The sequence below is a fragment of the Microcaecilia unicolor genome, chromosome 7 (genome assembly GCF_901765095.1).
Source record: "Microcaecilia unicolor chromosome 7, aMicUni1.1, whole genome shotgun sequence".
NCBI classification, from domain to species: domain Eukaryota; kingdom Metazoa; phylum Chordata; class Amphibia; order Gymnophiona; family Siphonopidae; genus Microcaecilia; species Microcaecilia unicolor.
Window position 1 is genome coordinate 123,866,084 of NC_044037.1, and position 21,415 is coordinate 123,887,498.

At 45.4% G+C, this 21,415-nt stretch overlaps 1 protein-coding gene across 3 annotated transcripts in view; it reads left to right on the plus strand.

Moving 5' to 3' along the window:
• Window positions 1-21,415, plus strand: part of LOC115474661 (E3 ubiquitin-protein ligase TRIM39-like) — a 170,157-nt gene that overhangs the window by 9,738 nt on the left and 139,004 nt on the right. For all 3 annotated transcript variants that reach the window (XM_030210253.1, XM_030210252.1, XM_030210254.1), the window contains exons 2-3: window positions 13,432-13,527; window positions 15,511-15,741. In XM_030210253.1, the coding sequence (XP_030066113.1) occupies window positions 13,432-13,527; window positions 15,511-15,741 (327 nt within the window). The remainder of the gene's footprint in view (window positions 1-13,431; window positions 13,528-15,510; window positions 15,742-21,415) is intronic.

A 21,415-nucleotide genomic window follows, 5' to 3' on the forward strand; every position in this document is an offset into this window, starting at 1 on the left:
AGGCAAGTAGCTCGGAGGGACGGAGGGAGGGAGCCCCTTGCTAGCGCCCGTTTCATTGCGCTCAGAAACGGGCATTTTTTTCCTAGTCTTCTAATAAAGGGAGTCCGTAAACCAGGCAAGACTTTTCCTATTCATCAGAGATGTTGTTCAGGCACAGTGGGATGTCCCTGATTCGGACTTTAGGCCCGCTAAATCGGAGGTTTGTCTCTACCCGGTCCCTGAGGCTGACATCCCTCTTGAAAGATCCCTCTTGAAGCCAGCTGTGGTGGTTCCGGTGATCTCGGCAGTCACTAAGCGGAATACAGTGCCCGCAGCACTTAAGGATGTTTAGGACTGCCGTATGGAGCTGTTGTTGAAGAGTAACTTCGATGTGTCAGCCTTGGCAGTGCAGACAGCCATCTGCGGATCTTTAGTTGCCAGGTGGTCAGAGAGAGTGCTTGATAGATGTTCGGATGATTTGTCAGCCATTGATGCTGAGGTGGCGAAGCTCGAGATGGATTTGGCCTTCGTACGATTTGCTGCGCACGTCACCAAGTCTATGGCTGCTAGAAGGTCTCTTTGGCTTCGGAGTTGGACAGCGGATGCGGCCTCTAAGTCTAAGCTCAGTTAGTTTCCCTTTCGGGGTTCCTTATTGTTCGGTGAGGACTTGGACAAGTTAGTCCGCAGTTTGAGGAAGACAAAGGTCCCGAGACTTCCTGAAGATCAGCCTGTGCTTCTGGGCACAGTTTGTTTTCTATCCGGGGTCACCATTTTTATCGCTTTAGATCAGGTAATGCGTCTCCGGTTCAACAATCCCATTTTTTTCCAGAGGAATCAGTCTTTTCGGGGAGCTCACAGAGAGGGCAGGGACCTAGTTCTTGTAGGAGCACGTTTGGCGCAGTTTTACTGGAGGTGGAGATCACCTTCAACCAGTGGGTTCTGGAGGTTATTCGAGAAGGGTACACCTTAGAATTTGCACGTCCTCTGTTAGACGCATTTCTGGAGTTTCCTTGTCAGTCTCACTTCAAGGTGGCTGTCGTCAGGGACACTCTGGAAAGGCTTCTCAACCTTTAGGCTATTTGTCTAGTTCCCTTGGCGGAGCTCCGGCAGGAACGGTATTCCATCTACTTCATCGTCCCCAAGAAAGAAGGTTCTTTCAGGCCAATTCTGGACCACAACGCGATCAACCGGGTACTCAAGGTCTCCTCTTTTCGTATGGAGATGCTTCGCTTGGTCATAGTAGTAGTGCGGTCCGGAGAATTTTTGACGGCCCTAGACATTACCGAGGCCTGTCTTCACATTCCGATTCGTCCTTTTTATCAGCGTTTTCTACGCTTTGCAATCCTCTGCAAGCATTATCTGTTTTGGGCATTGTGACGGCTCCTTGCACCTTCACCAAGGTGATGGTGGTATTTGCAGCGGCCTTCAGGAGGGACGGAATTTTTGTTCATCCTTATCTGGACGATTAGCCGATCAGAGCAAAAATGTACCAGGAGAGTCTGCAGGTCACAGAGAGGTGGTCCATTTCCTTCATTCCCTTGGATGGGTGGTCAACTTGCAGAAAAGTCGTCTACAGCCATCCCAGTTCATGGATTATCTGGGAGTGTGCTTCAACACTCAGAGGGGTCGAGTGTTTCTTACCCAAGCTAGAATTCTCAAGTTAACAGACTTTGATTCATCAATTCCTGCTGACATTACTCCTGTGCACGAGGGATTACCTTCAAGTCTTGGGTTCCATGGCTGCGACAATAGAGGCGGTGCCGTGGGCCAGAGCACATATGAGATCTCTGCAAAGGCCCCTTCTCTTCAGGTGATCCGCTGCAGAGGGACTCCCTTCTGTGGAAATTGCATCTACCAGTTCAGGAGCAAGGCAGTCTGTGCTGGTGGCTCCGGACATCCAGTCTTTCCAGGAGGATGTCTCTGGATGCTCCGCAGTGGATAGTAGTTATGACGGACCTACTTATATACCTGGTTGTCAGCAGGCCAACCTTGTGTACTCGCTAAAGACTGTGCTGGTAACTGTGGATCTAGGGGCTAGGCCAGAAACCAGGAAGAGGTGCTTATGAGCTCAGAGACAGTCATATATGTTGTTGCCCTTTAGCAGCAGGCCACTCATAGACACTGTTAAGTTTACAGAATTAGCTTTGAATATTGCTTCCTCCCTTCCTGTGAAGTGAACAGAAACCCTTAGAAAACACCTTTTATAAATATTATATTTGCTTTCACTGTAATTTACTGAGTGTGTCTGGCTTGTCTTACCTGGCTTCATTGCCTGCCCTTGCTCACAGTACCACAACCTGGCTATAATCTTTTTAGGAAGGATAGGGAGGGCCAAAGGGGGGTGGTAGAATGGCACTAAATGTGAGAAACAGTATTAAAGTTGCTGAAATACAGGGAACCTAGGAAAAAAAGGGAGCGATATAGATAGTCCAGGAAAGACCTGATGGAACCCTGTATCTATATGGGTGTTATCAGACAGATCTCTGGCACAAATAGAGAATCTGGAGAAGGGTCTGATTGAAGGTATCCATAAACTGGGAATAAAAGCGGAGAGGTGGTGCTGCTGGGAGATTTCAACTTACTGGATGTGGATTGGAACTTCCCATCAGCAGTATTGGAAAGAAGCCGAGAGATTGTGGATGCCTACCAAACTGCTTTCCTCATACAAATGGTGATGGAACCCACATGGGATGGGGTGATGCTGGATCTAGTGCCCACAAATGGAGTGCAGACGCAGAAAACTCAAGTACGGGATTTCAGATTTACTGATTTTAGTGGAATAGGAGAGCATGTGAAGAAAAGCTAATTTATTTATTGCATTTGTATCCCACATTTTCCCACCTTTTTGGGGATACAAATGCAATAAATAAATTAGCTTTTCTTCACATGCTCTCCTATTCCACTAAAATCAGTAAATCTGAAATCCCGTACTTGAGTTTTCTGCGTCTGCACTCCATTTGTGGGCACTAGATCCAGCATCACCCCATCCCATGTGGGTTCCATCACCATTTGTATGAGGAAAGCAGTTTGGTAGGCATCCACAATCTCTCGGCTTCTTTCCAATACTGCTGATGGGAAGTTCCAATCCACATCCAGCAAGTTGGGATGGGCAGCAATAGGAGAAGTGGAGAGGCTGTGGTCCAAACTGAAAACAGCTATAAATATGGCAGCAGATCTTTGTCTTTATATAAGAAAAGTAAACAAAAACAAGAGACACAGGAAACTGATATGGTTCTCCAAACAAGTGGCTGAAAAAGTAAAGGCAAAAGAGGTGGCATTCAAAAAATACTGAAGAACGCAACAAGAGGACCACAGAAAGATTACCAGATAAAACTCAAAGAAGCAAAGAGGGAAATAAGGCAAGCAAAAGCTCAGGAGGAAGAAAAAATGGCTAAAGATGTTGACGGGTGATAATACCTTTTCAGATATATTGAGGAAATGAGAGAGGCTAGAAATGGAATAGTAATACTGAAAGATGCTGAGAATCACTTTGTGATGTGGGACATTCTAAACCAATATTTCTGTGTTCACAGAAGAAAATCCTGGAGAAGGACCCCGGTCGACTGTTGAGGGTATATCTGGGAATGGAGTGGATATTGCTCCATTCACAGAAGAAAATGTTTATAAAAACTTTTTAAAATCTGAAAGTGGACAAAGCTATGGAGCTGGATTAGAGACATCCCAGAATACAGAGGGAGCTCAGAGAAATCCTGGCAGGACCTCTTAAGGATTTATTTAATAGATCTTTAGAAAGGGAGAGGTTCCATTGGATTGGAGATGAGCGGATGTGGTCCCTCTTCACAAAAGCTTGGACAGGGAAGAAGTGGGAAACTACATGCTCATAAGCCTCATGTCAGTGGTAGGAAAAATAATGGAGTCGCTGCTGATGGTAAGGATCGTGACTTTTCTAGAACCCAATAGGTTATAAAATCTGAGGCAAAATGGTTTTGCCAAAGGAAAATCCTGCCAAATGAATCTGATTGATTTCTTTGACCAGGTGACTAGAGAACTGGATAAAGGGTATGCACTAGATGTAGTCTACTTGGATTTCAGCAAAGCCTTTGATACAATTCCTCATAGGAGACTCATGAATAAACAGAGCGGGCTAAATTTAGGACCCAAAGTGGTGAACTGGATTAGAAACTGGTTAACCAACAGAGTGGTGGTGAATGGAATCTGCTCAGACATAAGGGAGGTGAGTGGTGGAGTGCTTCAGGGATCGGTACTGGGTTCAATTTGCTATTTAATATATTTGTGGGTGACATTGCTGAAGGGATAGAAGGGAACATTTGCTCTTTCGTGGATGACACAGAAGATTGCCAACAGATTGCACACCCCAGTAGAGATGTCCAAAAATTAGAGGAATGGTCTAAGGTCTGGCAGTTAAAATTTAATGTGAAGAAGCACAGTGATGCAGTTGGGGTGCAGAAATCTAAAGGAGATTTATGAAATAGGCAAGAAATTGATAAACACGTTTCAACAGAGAACCCTTTGGATGATAGTGTCTGAGGAAGGTGACAAAACAGTATTACGAGGTGGTATAAGCAGAAGAAGAAAGGAGATGTTGATGCCCCTTTACAAGTGGTTGGTGAGGCATCTTTGAATCTTGTGTTCAGTTTTAGAGGCCATATCTCACTAAGGATGTAAAAAGACTTAAAATGGTTCAGAGAAAATTGATGAAAATAGTATGCAGTTTGCATCACAAGACATATGAAAAAAGACATGACAACCTTAATATGTATACCCTAGAGCAGGAATTCTCGGCCCAATCTTTGGGACACACCTAGCCAGTGTGGTTTTCAAGGTATTCACAGTGAGTATACATGAGAGAGATTTGCATATAGTGGAGGCAGTGCATGCAAATCTGTCTCATGCGTATTCATTGTGAATATCCTGAAACCTGACCAGCTGAGTATGTCCCGAGGACTGGGTTGAGAACTTCTGTTCTACAGGAAAAGAGGGAAGAAGGGTGAAATGATACAGATGTTCAAATATTTGAAAGGTATTAATATGCAAACAAACCTTTTTCAGGGATGGAAAACTGGTAGAACCAGAGGACGTGAATTGACGTTGCAGAGGAGTCAACTAGGAGTAACGTTAGGAAGTACATTTTCACAGACAGGGTGGTGGATGTCTGGAGTGCCTTTCCACAGGAGGTGGTGGCAACTCAAGCAGCTAGGGAATCAACTCCAGTAGTGGGGAATAAGGCCAGTGCCTGGCAGACTTCTATGGTCTGTGCTTCGAAAATGGCAAGTATGCATGTTTTAGATCGCATCATACTAAATGCTATGAGTTTGTCTTGTTATGCAGACTGCATGGGCTGTGCAGGTCTTTATCTGCCATCATTTACTATGCTACTATGGTTCTTATTTTCAAAGCTCTATTCCTATTTTGTATGCCTGAAAACTGGCATTTAGACATCCATATTGCATGGAAGTCCCAAATCCAGTTTTACAAAGGCAAGATATGAACGTCCAACACTGCAGAATATTCATAGAGCAAGGGGGTGTGGTCTGGGTGTATTTTGGGCAGGACTAGGGAGGGCCCAAAATATGGACATCCAGCTGTGATTACAGAAAGGGAAGAGACATCTGTGTCTAAAAAGGATGTTATCTGGACCTAGTACAGGCACATCCAGGTTACAGAATGGTGCTTTGAGTAGCTGTCCATTGGAGTGATTGAGATAAAGGTTTTTCATATACAAGATCAAATCAAACATGGAAACTATGTACCTTTTCATTATCTACTTGACCATTTGTCCTTGTGACCTTTTATACACAGGGAAGATAACTTTGATTGAATGATTTATAAGTAGAACAATGTTTGATTTTTTTTATTTTTAGAAGTCTTTATTAAGCATTGAAAAGACAATACAACAGCAGAGTAGATGTAGAAGTAAATGCAAAATGCAACACAAGGTACGCACAACCAGAATACCATACAGCGTAAACTCTGCCACCATATAAGAACATACATTACCCTCACACCCCCACCCCACCGCAAACCAACTAAACCTCCCACCTAAACCAACCCCCCCCCCCCACACACACACATCCCCTCCCCTCCCCCCTCCCCCTCCCTCCTAACAGGAAGGGTTCCCATATTGCTTCCCATTTCGCCAAAGTGCGACAGCGAACAGCCCAGAGTCTCTCCATTTCACAAATGTACCATAATTTGTTTAACCATCTTGTCGTGGGAGATTTCCAGTGGGCAGCTAACACAACTCTCGCAGCAGACATAGCATGCCTAGTCAACAACGCCCGAGATTTAGTGAGACCTGGAGGTTTCTTAGTAAATATGAAATATTCGGGAGACCATTTGATTGGCCTAAGAAACCAATTTTGTAACCTATGCTGTATAGCTTTCCATTAGGCCCGCACTTTAAAACAGGACCACCAAATGTGGCCCATAGTACCACTGGTGATGCACTTGGAACGTGATGCAAACATACAGGAGTCAAGTACCACCTATAGAGTACTTTAACTGCATTCTCTTTAAAGGGAACTGATATCGACATCCTCATCCATCCATTCTCCAAAAAGGACCAATCATCGTCATCAATAGTCACCCCTAGCTCCTGATGCCAGCGCTTCCTATGAACAAGGTAGGGATGCATTAGCCTACGCTGATAAGCATACAAGTAAGTGATAAGACCCCTAGTAGTCCTAGAATCTTAACAAAGATCCTCTATAAAAGAGTCCTCTTGCAATATTTTGGCCTTAATCACTGCAGAGGAAAGGAAGTGTCTCAACTGAGAATAAGCAAACAACTCCTGAGGTAGAATAGGATATTGTTCTATTAGCGAGTCAAAAGGGATCAAATGATCTTCATCAAACTGTTGACCCAAGGTTGTTAAACCCAAAGACGCCCATCTAGAAAACGGCCCAGGAGAAAGACCCGGGGGGGGGGGGGGGAAGTGGGTTATTAGCTATTGGGGACAATTTGGATAATATTAAATCCGGCTTTGCAAACAGCCCATCCCAGTAAAAAAAACGTTGAAGAGATCGAGAGACACAAATCCTTACTTAGAATCTTATACTTAACACGGAAGCCACATCAATGAATGAAGAGGACAGGAACCCAACTTGACCTGCTGTAGTTGAACCTATAGCTTCTGTGGATTTCCCTGAAACCACTCAAAAGCAGCTTGAGGCACATTAGGGACACTCCAACCACCATTCCTCTGATCCCGATAAAGTAAAGGCCGGGGCAGTCTAGGACGCTTATTAGACCAAATAAAATGAACCAGTCTGTCCTGCAAACTAGCTAGAAACCCCCTTGAGACCCTAAGAGGGAGGACTTGGAAAAGATGCATCAAACGAGGCAGAACAACGAAGGGGTTGGGCAGGGAGGGGGGGGGGTGTTGGCGACGAAAACCTTGCTAGCGCCCGTTTCATTTGCTCAGAAACGGGCCTCTTTTACTAGGAATTTATATTACTAAGAGGAATCACATATATATATATTTTAATAAAAATATCTTATGGACAAACTTTTTATGGAAATAAGTTTATTTAGTTTATTTGCACATTCTTGATATATGCAAGGGCCCAGTCTGGTTTCTATGCGGTTTATAATAACAAAAGCACTAGAAAATCCTCTGTTCCTTGGCTTTTAGAGGGTATTTCTATTTTTTCAAAACTTAGCTGGTGGTGGGAGGCAGGGCTGGTGGTTGGGAGGTGGGATAGTGCTGGGCAGACTTATACGGTCTGTGCCAGAGCCAGTGGTGGGAGGCGGGGCGGGGATAGTGCTGGGCAGACTTATACGGTCTGTGCCCTGAAAAAGACAGGTACAAATCAAGGTAAGGTATACACAAAAAGTATATTCATCTTTAACGTAGCAATCCTGCCAAACCAAGATAAGTCAGAAGCATCCCACCTCTCCAGGTCCTTATAAAGAGCTTTCAAAAGAGGAGGGTAATTGGCAGAAAACAAATCTGAAAGAAGAGGTGTAAGAGTAACCCCCAAATAAGTAATGCCCCCAGATACCCATTTAAAAGAAAAGGAATGCTGAATGGACTTCAGAACCAGAGAAGAGATCCCAATCGCTAAAGTCTCCGACTTATTCACATTTAATTTGAAACCTGAAACCAAGGAATAGGCAGTCAAACGCTTCATAAGGTTAGGTAAGGAAATTAATGGTTTTGTCAGGGAAAGAACATCATCAGCAAACATTGCCAATTTGTATTCCCTATTCCCTACAGAGATTCCAGAAATTTGGGGATCAGAACGTAAAGAAATCACAAGGGGTTCCATAAACAACGCAAAGAACAATGGCAAAAGCGGGCATCCCTGCCTAGTGCCCCTAAACAATGGAAACATCGGGGAGTTACCACCATTAATACGAACACAAGCCCGTGGAGAGGCATAGAGAGCTTGTATCCATCTGTGAAATTCCAGACCAAATCCGAAGCGTTCCAACACCTGGTACATCAAATGCCTTTTCGGCGTCCAACCCCACTAAACAGACTGGGAGCTCTCACTTCTTAGATACATGACTCAAGTTAATCATGCGACGGACATTGTCCATAGCCCACAGACGATGAGGAATAAAGTCCGTCTGGTCTGAATGGATTAGATCAGGCAGAACGTTTGCAAAGTGATTAGCTAAAACTTTCACCAATTTTTTAACATCTGAATTTAATACTGAAATGGGACGATAAGAAACACATTCAGTCTTATCCTTACCAGGTTTTGGAATAACTGCGATCCAGGCTTCCATCATAGAGGGCGGAAACTCAGCCCCAGTAAGAATCTCATTAAGGAGCTCCGTCAATATAGGTGCCAGTTCACCATGAAAAGCTTTGTAAAAATTGTTAGGCAATCCATCCAGACCAGGTGACCTTCCAATTGAAAGTGCTTTGATAACTTGAGACCTCTCCACTGAAACCGGACCATCCAGGGCCTCCTGTTGATCAGCTGTATGTGTAGGAAAAGAATATGTTGGTAGAAAATTATCTATCGCTTCTGGCGTAGTAGAAGTATCAGAAGTATAAAGATTTTGATAAAATGACTGAAATTTTTGACAGATCTGCAAGGATGAGGACAAAGAATTTCTTCTACCATCCCTCACTTTAAGAATTGTGCAGTCCACCCGACGACGCAATTTAATCCCCAAAGCCTCACTCGGTTTATTGCTATACACATATTGAGTCTGTCGCTGTTGAGCATAAAAAAATTTTTAACTGATCAGAATATATCTGATCTTCTTTCAAACGAAGTGCCTGAATTTCCCGCAGAGTAGCAACCGAATGAGAAGATTTATGACTTTCAGCCAAGTGAGTCAATTGTGATAGGCACTTAGCAACCTCAACCCTTTGCTGCCTAGCCCGGAAGCTAGCTTTTTGAAGAAAGAAACTTCTAGAGACAGCCTTAAGCGCATCCCAAACAACCCCCAAAGACGGTCCCAAATTTAAATTAAGATCAAGATACTCCTGCAAGAGTGTTCTGTAACCTGCCAGAATCTCGTCCTCTTTTAGCAAGGTAGTATTCAAAGTCCACCTCCTCTCTTTATCTTCCTGTCGGAGAGAAAGAAGCAGAACCCAAACAGGAGCACGATCCGATAAGGTAAAAGTTCCAATATCTGAGGTCCATCCAACATGTGTCAGAGAGATATCTATTAATAAATAATCAATTTGAGAGTAAGTATCATGAGAGTGTGAATAAAAAGAATAGTCACGAACCGCCGGATGTGATACACGCCATACATCAGAGATGCTAAGATCTCGAACAAACCTATTTAATGCTAGGGAAACTTGAACATCCAAACCGGAGGGTGGGCCCGACCGCAGGATGCTGTGTGTGAAGTCCCCCCCCCCCCCCCCCAACTATCAATTTACCAGTGGGACAAGACGCAAAGTGTCCTACAAGCTTATTCAAACCCCCCCCCTCCCGGGCTTCATTGGGAGCATATATTGAGGCTAGGGTCAAGGCCAAATTATCAATCGGCTCAGAAGCAAGAATTGACCATCGTTATCACGCTTAATTTTAACTACCTGTATCTGCAAGAGGAATGAAGCAGGGTTGCTACCCCCCTCTTAGAACCATCCACTGCTGAGGCACAAAAAACAGAAGGATATTGGGGATGTGACAAAAATTTTTCATGTTCCCCTTCTCAAGTGAGTTTCCTGTAAAAACACCACATGAGGTTTGAAATGCAACAATTCCTTAAATAATTTATGGCGCTTTTGGGGAGAGTTCAGGCCTTTCACATTATAAGTCAAAAATTTTAAGTCTTTACTCATTTCAGACACATGACAGGCAGCTATGTAGGATGTACATAGAACAATGGCAACCCCTCAAGGCTAAAGCAAAGTTAAACAATCTCCCCCCCCCCCAGCATCCCCCAGTCACAACCCCACCCACAATCATACACCCACCAGATAGCACCACACAGCACTGAATGGGAAATAAGGAGAAAGCAACCACAATACCAAATGAATCACCCAACCTCGCACACATCCCCTACAATCACACCCACACCCAACCTTTGTCACATACTAGTATTACATCCACCCACCACGCATTAATAACAAATAGCATACTCTTCCTTCGACACCAAGCGAGTGCCCCAAAGCAATAGAACAAACAGTTATCAATAAGATCCCAATCAAATCATAAGTAAGATAAGTCTTAAAAGAGTCAAGTCTGAGCCAATTGTTTCTTAGACTTCTGGGTGACTCTCTTCCACTTTTGGAACTTAGCCTTCGTTGAGGGTGCCAAATCAGTCGACGGGACAGCAGATGGTGTCAGGCCTACCTCATGAAGAATCTTCCAAGCATCAGAAACACTGCGAAGCCTGCTCAGTTTACCTTTAATCGTAAAGCATAAGGCAAATGGAAAAGCCCACCGATATGTAATCTTCTCCTTAATTAGAATCTCCAACACAGGCTTCATAGCGCGTCTCTGAGCCAGCATGAACAAGGAAAGGTCCCGATAGACTGACACTTTAGCCTTGTTATATTCCAGAGATGATAGTTGATGAGCGCACACCCACAAGCTCTCCTTAAATGCAAATGAAGAGAATCTCGCTATAATGTCCCTGGGTCTGTTATCCAATGATTTCCCCAAAGCTCTATGAGCACAGTCTATTTCCACTGCACCAGAGTCCAGATCTTCACCCAAAATTTTTACACACAGTGAGCGCACTATAGCAGGGACATCTTCCGCGTTACCGTTCTCCGGAACCCCACGGAACCAGAGGTTGTGCCGGCGTCCAACATTCTCGAGATCATCGACTTTGTTTTGAAGCTCCTCGGTTTGCTTCAACAACTGGGAGAATTGGGAGTCTACAACTGCAGCTCGTTCAGCCTGCTCATCAACCCACTCCTCCAAGACCTCCACCTGGCCACCAAGCTCTCGCAGGTCTAAACTGATGGCGTCCATGTACTCCAGAATTTCGACCTTAGACGCCTTAATCTCAGCTTGGATCTCCTCCAGGCATTTAGCTATTTCTTTGGGGAAACCTTTCTTGGGGAGAGAAGGACGCAGGTTTGCTTGGGAGGAAGCAGAATCCAACTCAGAAGAGCGACCCATGGTGCGATGGGCCCTTACCCAGCTGTCTCACAGAATGGTGCTCTCCCTCCCTGCGCTGCGACGATGGAAGTTTGCTCATTGCAACAGAGGACTCGCAGCAACTTTTACAAGGTAAGTAGAGATGAATAATAAAGTGGATGCCGGTGGATGAAGCAAATAAAGGCAGGATAGTGCGGGAGCTAGAATCTCAGGCGTCCATTTGACACCGTGACATCACTTCCTCCACAATGTTTGATTTTTAAATTATGAACTATAAACCCTGGTGGGAAGTTGACTGTAGTGTTTTTCTGTGATCATTTTTTATGGGGGATGTATTTATTAGAGTAACATGCGTGAAAACTGAACATGTATGGGTGCCTACATCGGCAGCTCAGGGAGCTGCCACCAACTGCTGAGCTGGGCAGCAGAGTTCTGACCTCCTTCAGGTACATCTTCAGCTGGCAAGGCTTGGGTATCCCCACCAGCTGCCACTGCTGGGTGGGCCCCTGGTTACCCGTGTCTATGCCATTGTATTAAACATGCATATATTTGACTACTTGACAGCAGGTGCAGTGTCGTGCCTGCAGTCTAGGCACCATTTCTGCAGGATTGGTACTAGTATGTTATAAAGACATATAGAGGGTCAGTACAATATAAGGATTGACTGGCAGCTATGTTCAGGTCCTATAGTTAAGCTGGAGGTGCCCCTGGAGTCGGGGTGCCACTTTGTGGGCCAGCGGAATCTAACTGTATGCTAACCCTTGAGGTTAGTAGTTCAGCAGTGATGGACCTGGGGTGCGGATGTGGGGTAATCTGGAACGGAGGGAGGGGGGGAAGGGACGGGGGCTTCATAAAGGGGGGTAAAATGACAAAAGGTTGACGATCTGATTTATGTGTGACTTCATTACATATGCTTCGGTGTATATATATGTTGATGTGTTCTGATTTGTTATCAATAAAAATTGTTGTTGAATCATCCTATATAATAAAACGCACCTCCAACATTCTGAAGCTGACTGCATGGCTGAGGCATTCCTGCTCTCTGTATCCATCTCCTGAATTGACATCATGTACTTCTGGGTTCGTCACAATCAGAAGTGACCAACCACACGAGGTTTCTTGGCTTCAGAATGTTGGAGGTGCATTCTATTAAATAGGATTGGTCAGTTCCTTGAAGCACAGCCAGAGCTCAGTGTCCTGCACAGTAATGCTCAGACACCAGAGAGAGAGGGGGCAGGGGCTGACACCAGAGAGAGGGAGGGAGGGGGGCCTGACACCAGAGAGGGGGGAGGTATCTCTGTCACACACACACTCTCTCTGTCTCTGTCTCACAGTCAATGTCTTTCTCTCTCTCACTCTCACACACTGTCTCTCACACACTCTATGTCTCACACTGTATCACATTCACTCTCTATGTGTCACACAGTCACTCACACACTCTCTTGGTCTCATACACTCAGTCTCACAGAGAGTCTGTGTCTCACACACACTATCTCTCTCTCGCACACACTGTATCTGTGTGAAACACTCTCTCACACTGTGTCTCACATACGCACTTGCACACACTCTCATTCTCACACACACACACTCTCTCTCTCTCACAGACACACTCGCACCCAGACTCACTCTCTCTCTCTCACACACACACACTCGCACATTCACTCTCTCTCTCACACATAGTCACTCTCACATACACTCTCTAAAACATACACACTCAGAGGAAAACCTTGATAGCACCCGTTTATTTGTGTCAGAAACGGGCCTTTTTTTTACTAGTAAAGACATATAGCGCCTATGTGTCTGTGTAAAATAAGCTAAAAGTAGGTGCCTTGTTACCCTTCTGACCTAGGCATTCTGTTTTACAATTACCCCTGTTAAGTCTAAAATTATATTCATAAAAATGATGCTGAAATTCAAACCAAGTGTATTTTAATATTCACAGAACAAATTTAAAATGTGCCTGGCGCTTCTGAGAAAAAAGCTGGAAGACCTTGTGAAATTTAAGTCTAACGAAGAGAAGAAAGCACAAGAACTGATGGTGGGTGTGTCTTCCTTTTGAACAAATTTCTGCAGGGACACTGTTCCCTCTCACTACATCAAGTCCCTGAATAAGATCAATAACAGAGCAATAAGATTTAATCTGCCTTGTTACATAGGCATAAAAAGTGTTCTTGGTTCCTTTTTGGCTGAAAGTAATTAATAAGTGGTATATAAAATAACAATTGAAATTTGAAAAAGACCAGGTATATTCTAAATCAATATATTTTTGCGCATTTGCTTTTGCAACCAGGAATGGATTTGTCCTTCTGTTTTTCCAAAGCCTCCTGGTTTCCTTGACTTTATTTATTTATTTATTTATTTAAAAGATTCTGCGGCAAGAGTTTACAAATTCTCAAGCAGAATTTTCACATATCGGTAGTGGTTGTATATTGCTTTTGCATATATTTGAATAAATCTGCATATTAAATGTTTATTTTATAAACTAAAATACAAGTTAAATTATCCATTATATTTCTTGTGTATCTGATTTAATTTATAGGTTATTAGTTGGGGGGGGTGTAAAGGATCTTAGTGATCAGTGTTAGAGCATGAGGGGTGGGGGAACTGGGGGGCGTGGAAGGGAAAGAGGATCTCAGATGCAATAAGGGATCTCAGAAAGGAGGGGGGAGAAGGGCATTCATGGGGCATAGGGAGAGGCGGGATCACAAGAACAGGAAAGGGGATGAAGGGGAGAGAAAGAAGAGGTATTATGCAACAGGTGGAACCAGGACTAGAAGAGGGAAGGAAAATGGGTCAATGCGTACACACCTTTTCTCATTCATTTCTGCACCCCCCCCCCTCTGAGCACTTTTTGAACCACTTATACTCTGCGCCTCCTCAAACCCTCCACTCACACCAGATAAGCCCTTTAATCTCATCCCTCTCCTCCTGCCATCCACCAAACTACTCATTCTCTCCCATTCCCTCTGTCACTTTTACACTTGCATTTGCCCAACACTTCCTTCATTTGCCTTAGTATAATTGTCAATCATTTTTCCTACACGCTTTCTACCCTCTTAATTCTATTTCTTGCCACCCTTCCTCTGAGTGGCTGCTGCTTCCAGTCGCCTCATTCACTTTTCCCATCTCTCCTCTCTATGATATTTTTACTCTTTCATCGTGGCTCTGGATTTGGAAGACAATACCGGCAACACCTTAGGTGGCATCAGGGCTGACTCAACGATTAAGCAAGACTAGGTAGTTGCCTAGAGTAGCAGATTCTTTGGGGAAGCAAAGAATAGCTGCAGTCAAAGCAAAACAATAGGTTTTGACAGTCACACAAACTCAACAATCAGCACATACTTTAATTTGTATTTTTATAGGATTTTTGTTTGATGATCATGTCTTAAGTTGAATTATCAAAATCTTTGGGAGGCTGCAGTCTAAAAGCTTGAAAGTTAATGGGGGGAGGGGAGTTAAACCTGAAGGGTTGCCTAGGACGCCCACTACTTTTGCACTAGCTCTGGGTGGCATCCTTTCTCTTTTGCTATTTTGTTTGAGACACACAGCATAAAGCATAATACCAGACAGTGAAGTGATTATGGGAGGGAGGGTAGAAAGAAAAGCTGCTCTGATTCCACCGTTGACAGCCATGCCACTATATACACTTCTGTTTGGACCCAGCCTCTGACAATTCTACCAGGACCAGGCAATTCTACAGCAAGGGCTAAATTTTGCTGCCCTTACTGTAGCCATGGAATTTCAGGAGGCCAGGGGCCCTTATTTTAACCAGTTGACTTACAGGACACAAATTTCAGTCTTGGAAAATAAAAGGCTTTCATCTGTACGTCTAATGTAGCCCCATTATGTGATTTGTCACTTTTTCAGTGGCTTCTGAGAGCCCTACGATACCATTTCTGATTGTGGATTCTGTAATGATAACAGAACAGATTTCCTTTTCCCTACAGACCCTGTATCTAGAGCTTTCTGCAACAAAACCACTACAGCGTTACTGACATTTATGTATCTTTGTTTAATCCAGAATGAGACAGATATCAAGAGACAGAAACTTGTGTCTGAGTTCGAGGAGTTACATCAGTTTCTGAACAAGGAGAAGCAGATCCTTCTCTCCAGACTTGAGGAGAAAAAGATGATGATTTTTCAGAGAATCAGGAAAAATGTGACTCAGCTAGAAGAGCAATGTTCCACCATCATGCGGTTGATCTCAGAGATAGAGAAAAAGACTCAGCAGCCATCTGCTGAGTTACTGAAGGTGACATCTACAAATGTACTACTTAAGGCGGTTATAGATCTGCCATGAGAACTGATATACTTAACAAATAAATGTGATGTGTGTTTCAAAGCAAATTTAGCAAATGTAAGTTTGCTTTGAAAATTGGTGTAACCTAAGTGCATAACAACCTGCAAATGTATGTGGGTGTTAAAAAATTAGCCTCATGTTTGTTTATTTATGACATTTATATCCCACTTCATTTCAAATAGGATTCAAGTTCAATGTGGCTCACAATATAACAAAAGTAGAACTGACAAGTTGTTCTGATTACATAGAGCAAAGTATATGTATATATATATATGTGTGTGTATGTTTATATATAATAGCATAACATGAAATCCTGATCATATAACATGTTTGTAATACATAGGATAGAATGTGAATATGGACAGAGTTGTTGTTATTGCGGTTTAGTTAGAGGGTTAGTTATTTGTATTGTTAGAGGTCGATCTTATCAAATGAGTTGTCAATAGTTTATGAAATATGAGATAGTCTTCAGTTTGACGGAGTTGTTTGGGCAAAGAGTTCCATCTGGTTGTACTTTGGTATGAAAATCCAGCATTGTGAATAGTTTTATATTTGATTTTATTACATTGAGGGAAATGTAATACAAGAAAGTCTCTGGATGATTTTTTAGCATTGCGTGTTTATAGCACTATAAGATTCTGCTTTAAGATGGGGATGGACCATAAATTATTTGGTGGGTGAATGCACATAATTTGAAAGTAATACATGAACTTATGGGTAGCCAGTGTAGTTTGAGTAGAAGCAGGGTGGCTTTGGAGTATCGGATAGCTTTAAGTACAAGACGAGCTGCTGTGTTTTGAGCAGTTTGTAATTTTCTGATTAGTGAGGTCTTAAGTCCTGCATGGACCGCATTGCAGTAATAAAATTTTGATAGTACCAAGGATTGAGTTAATAATCTGAAAATTGTGTTTTGAAAATAAGGTCTTAATCTTTTTAGTTTCCATAATGATTTAAATACATTAGACACTAATTTGGATACTTGTGGTTCAAATGAGAGATGTTGATCAATTATTATTCCCAGGATTTTCAAATTATGCTCCAGTGGATAAGTTTTGTTACTAATAGTAAAAGTAGAAGAAGTGATTGGTTGGTGAGGGTTTGTTAGTATTAAGAATTTGGTTTTCTCTCTGTTAAGTTTCATTTTGAAATTGTTTGCCCATAATTCCATATTGGCGGAATTCAGTTTGGATGCGTCAGAATTTGACTGGTACACTTTCTTGGTTAACTCCCTGCGTCCCACTAAGTCAGCAGCGATATCCCAATCCTCATATTTTATATTTCACAAAGCCTATTGGACTCCTGCTCGTGTGGCAAGAATCACTAAGAGTGTCAACTTTAGCTGCTGGTCTTGCCAGGAGAGGGATGGCTCATTAGCGCATATGGTCTTCTACTGTAAGAACGTCAGAGCTTACTGGCAACTTATTTGGACAAGAATGTGTCTTATTTTTCACCTGCCAGAGACTACTGCGCTTTCTTATGAGGTTGTGATCTTACGAGCCTCTTGTCCTAATATCCTCCTTCTGGAGTCCGATAAAAAGTTGTTCAACATACTGTTAGCTGTTGCTCTACATTTAATTGTTTCCAATTGGAAAAATGTGTACCTCAATTATAATTAATTAATTAATTTATTTTTTTGTTACCCCGCCCTTTCCCGCTCATGGCAGGCTCAATGCGGCTTACATATTGTATACAGGTATTTATTTGTACCTGGGGCAATGGAGGGTTAAGTGACTTGCCCAGAGTCACAAGGAGCTGCCTGTGCCTAAAGTGGGAATTGAACTCAGTTCCTGAGTTCCCCAGGACCAAAGTTCACCACCCTAACCACTAGGCCACTCCTCCACTCCATAATGAATGGTGGAGTTACGTTTGTGTGATTAGGAAATATGAAACCATTTTGGCCCATAAGCGTTGACGAATTAAGTCTGTTTTGAAGACCTGGGCTCGTTTAGATCACTTTTGTAAGGAGTCGCATAGCACCACTTGATTTTGTGTATCCATACTGTGTGTTTCCGGGTATTGCCATGTCTCTTTGATCTTCCTTTGTGTTTATTTCCGGGGGGGGGGGGGGGGGTTGTTTGCTTTTGTGTTTATTTTTGAATTTATCTTTGTATTATCGGTATGAAAAAGCCTTTCCATATCATCATGCTGATCAATCCATAGACTGGTGGGTTGTGTCCATCTACCAGCAGGTGGAGATAGAGAGCAAACTTTTGCCTCCCTATATGTGGTCATGTGCTGCCGGAAACTCCTCAGTATGTTCTCTATCTCAGCAGGTGGTGGTCACACACAGCAGCAGCTCTGGCTAGGCCTCCAAGCCTAATTTTTAGGTTTTGTTGAGTGCCTGGGGTTGAGGGCTCTTCTTGAGCAAGTGCAAACCTGGTGGCGCCAGGTCCCTCCTTTTCTCCCCCCTCCCGCTGGCTCCGTTAAAAAAAAAAAAAAAAAAAAATTTTGAACGTCCTTAAAGGCGTTTATTTCGACGTTTATTTAAACGTTTATTGCAGCTACTCACTGGGACACCAGGTCGTTACAGCTCGGAGCGGAAAGCAGGTAATTTTTACCTTTTTATAGCGGGCAGGGGGTTCCCCGATTGATCTCCACGTGGCCTATGGCGTCGGAGGGCGAGGGCGCAAAGAGTCGCTCCCCGGATCGCTTGTGCGCTTCTAGAGGGGATGCGGGGGTCTTAAAGTCTGATTCGCCCTTGTTGGGTGACAGTTTCGTGACCGATGAATGTCCCGGTCCTTCCTCCGGTGTGGTGGTTTTTCCCGCCATAAACGCCCATCCCCCGCTGCTCGCCTCCGCCATCTTAGCCGGCCACGCGGCTCAGACGGCTTCTTCTTGGGCCGCCCTTGAGGTGGGAGACGTTAATGCCATGAACGCCCTTAATTTGGGCGACGGCACAAAAGCGGCTAAACATAAGCGCCGTTCTTCCCGCGCGGCTCCTTCGCGGAGTGTCACGCCGGACGCCATTTTGGATACGCAGCATGTCTCTCCCCCGCTCTTGCGAGCGCCGGTTGAGGGTGCGTCTAGGGCTGTAGCCCAGGCTGCGGAAGTGCACAGTCTGGGGGGTTTCTCCCCCGAGTTTGTTTTGCTGCTGCATCAGGCCTTCCTTATGCAAAACGCTGCCCCTGCTCCCTCGTCTGGTAAAGAGGTTGAGGCCCCCGGAGGTAAACGCCCTCGGGTTGATTCCCAGGCCTTGGAGGACTTTGTCTCCTCCGATGTAGATGAGGGCAGCGTATCTGAGTTCTCCCAACGGTCCTTTGCGGATTCCTTGGAGGAGACGGATCCCCGCTCGGATGGAGCGGATGACCCCTCTGCAGCGCGGCTCTTTAGCTCAGAGGATTTGCCCAACCTGTTAGTGCAGGCCATGGGCATTTTGAAGATTTCCTCTCCGGAGGACGTCTCTCCCTCAGCCCCTGTTGGTTCTGCCATTATGCTGGGGACGAAGCGCCCGCCTAGAACCTTCCACGTGCATGATGCTATGCACACCTTAATTTCGGCTCAATGGGCTGTCCCGGAAGCGAGCCTTAAAGTGGCTAGGGCTATGTCCCGCCTCTATCCTTTGCCTGAAAGTGAACGTGAGGCCTATCTGTGGCCTACCGTGGATTCTTTAATCACTGCGGTGACTAAGAAAATGGCGTTGCCGGTGGAAGGTGGCACGGCCCTAAAGGACGCCCAAGACAGAAGATTGGAGGCGGCCTTAAGGTCGTCCTTTGAGGCGGCTGCTTTAAGTTTGCAGGCCTCAGTTTGCGGCTCCTATGTGGCCAGGGCGTGCCAGACTATGGTGCAGCGGGCTTCCCCCTCGGATCATTCCTTGAGGGCTGATTGGCCGGCCCTGGAATCGGGCTTGGCCTATTTGGCAGACTTGCTGTATGATGTCTTGAGGGCCTCAGCTAAAGGCATGGCTCAGACAATCTCTGCGCGGTGGTGGCTTTGGCTGAAGCATTGGTCTGCTGACCACGCCTCTAAATCCCGCCTGGCTAAATTGCCTTTTAAAGGCAAGCTGCTCTTTGGGGTCGAGCTGGACAAAATCGTGACCGATCTCGGCACGTCTAAGGGCAAGAAGTTACCAGAGGTCAGGGCTCGGGCTAGTACTCGCCCCGGTACCTCCAGAGGACTGTTTCAGGAAGCCCTTTGGTACCGCCCGGCCAGGTCGGGCTCTTCTGCCTCCTCTTCCTTCAAGAGGAACTTCTCCCCCAAGCAGCATTCCTTTCGCAGAGACCGCCGTCCCGGAGGTGCTCCCTCCGGTCCTCCCCCAGGGTCTCGTACCCAATGACGGGGCCTTGGTCCACCCCCCAGTGCAGATTGGAGGACGGCTGTCCTCGTTTCTGGGCGAGTGGACCACAATAACTTCAGACGCTTGGGTGCTGGAAGTCATCAGAGACGGCTACAAGCTAGAGTTCTGCCAACCCTTAAGAGACGGGTTTGTACTCTCTCCCTGCAAGTCTCCGGTCAAAGCTGTGGCAGTGCAGCAGACCTTGGACAATCTGATCCGCCTGGGTGCGGTTGTTCCGGTGCCAGAAAATCAGCTTGGCAAGGGACGTTACTCCATTTACTTTGTGGTACCAAAGAAAGGAGGTTCTGTACGGCCTATCCTCGACCTCAAAGGGGTCAATCGGGCCTTGAAAGTTCGGCACTTTCGCATGGAGACTCTCCGCTCTGTTATAGCGGCAGTGAAGGCAGGGGAGTACCTGGCATCCTTGGACATCAAGGAAGCGTACTTGCATATTCCCATCTGGCCTCCTCATCAACGCTTTCTGCGTTTTGCAGTACTGGGCCGACACTTCCAGTTCAGAGCCCTCCCGTTCGGGTTGGCTACTGCTCCGCGGACCTTCTCCAAAGTAATGGTGGTCATCGCGGCCTTCCTGAGGAAGGAAGGAGTACAAGTCCATCCTTATCTGGACGACTGGTTGATCCGAGCCCCCTCTTATGCAGAGTGCGGCAAAGCTGTGAACCGGGTGGTTGCTCTTTTGAGCTCCCTGGGGTGGATCATCAACTGGGAGAAAAGCCAGCTGCGCCCAACTCAGTCCCTGGAGTATCTGGGAGTTCGATTCGACACCCAAGTAGGCAGAGTGTTCCTGCCAGACAATCGGATTGTCAAGCTTCAGGCTCAGGTGGACCAGTTCCTAGTAGCCTCTCCTCTTCGGGCTTGGGACTATGTGCAGCTGTTGGGCTCTATGACGGCCACGATGGAAGTAGTGCCCTGGGCCAGGGCTCATATGAGACCACTACAACACTCTGCTGCAGCGCTGGACTCCGATGTCGGAGGATTATGCTGTGCGCCTTCCCTTGGACCCAGCAGTGCGCAAGGCGCTGAGCTGGTGGACGCAGACAGACAAGTTGTCTGCAGGAATGCCTCTGGTGACCCCGGAGTGGATTGTCGTCACGACGGACGCCTCTTTGTCGGGCTGGGGAGCCCACTGCTTGGGAAGGACAGCGCAGGGGCTCTGGTCTCCTGCAGAGGCAAAGTGGTCTATCAACCTCCTGGAACTCAGAGCCATTCGGTTGGCGCTTTTGGAGTTCATCCCGGTACTGGCGTTGAAGCCAGTACGGGTCCTGTCGGACAATGCCACGGCTGTGGCCTATGTCAACCGCCAGGGAGGTACCAAGAGCGCCCCTCTAGCCAAGG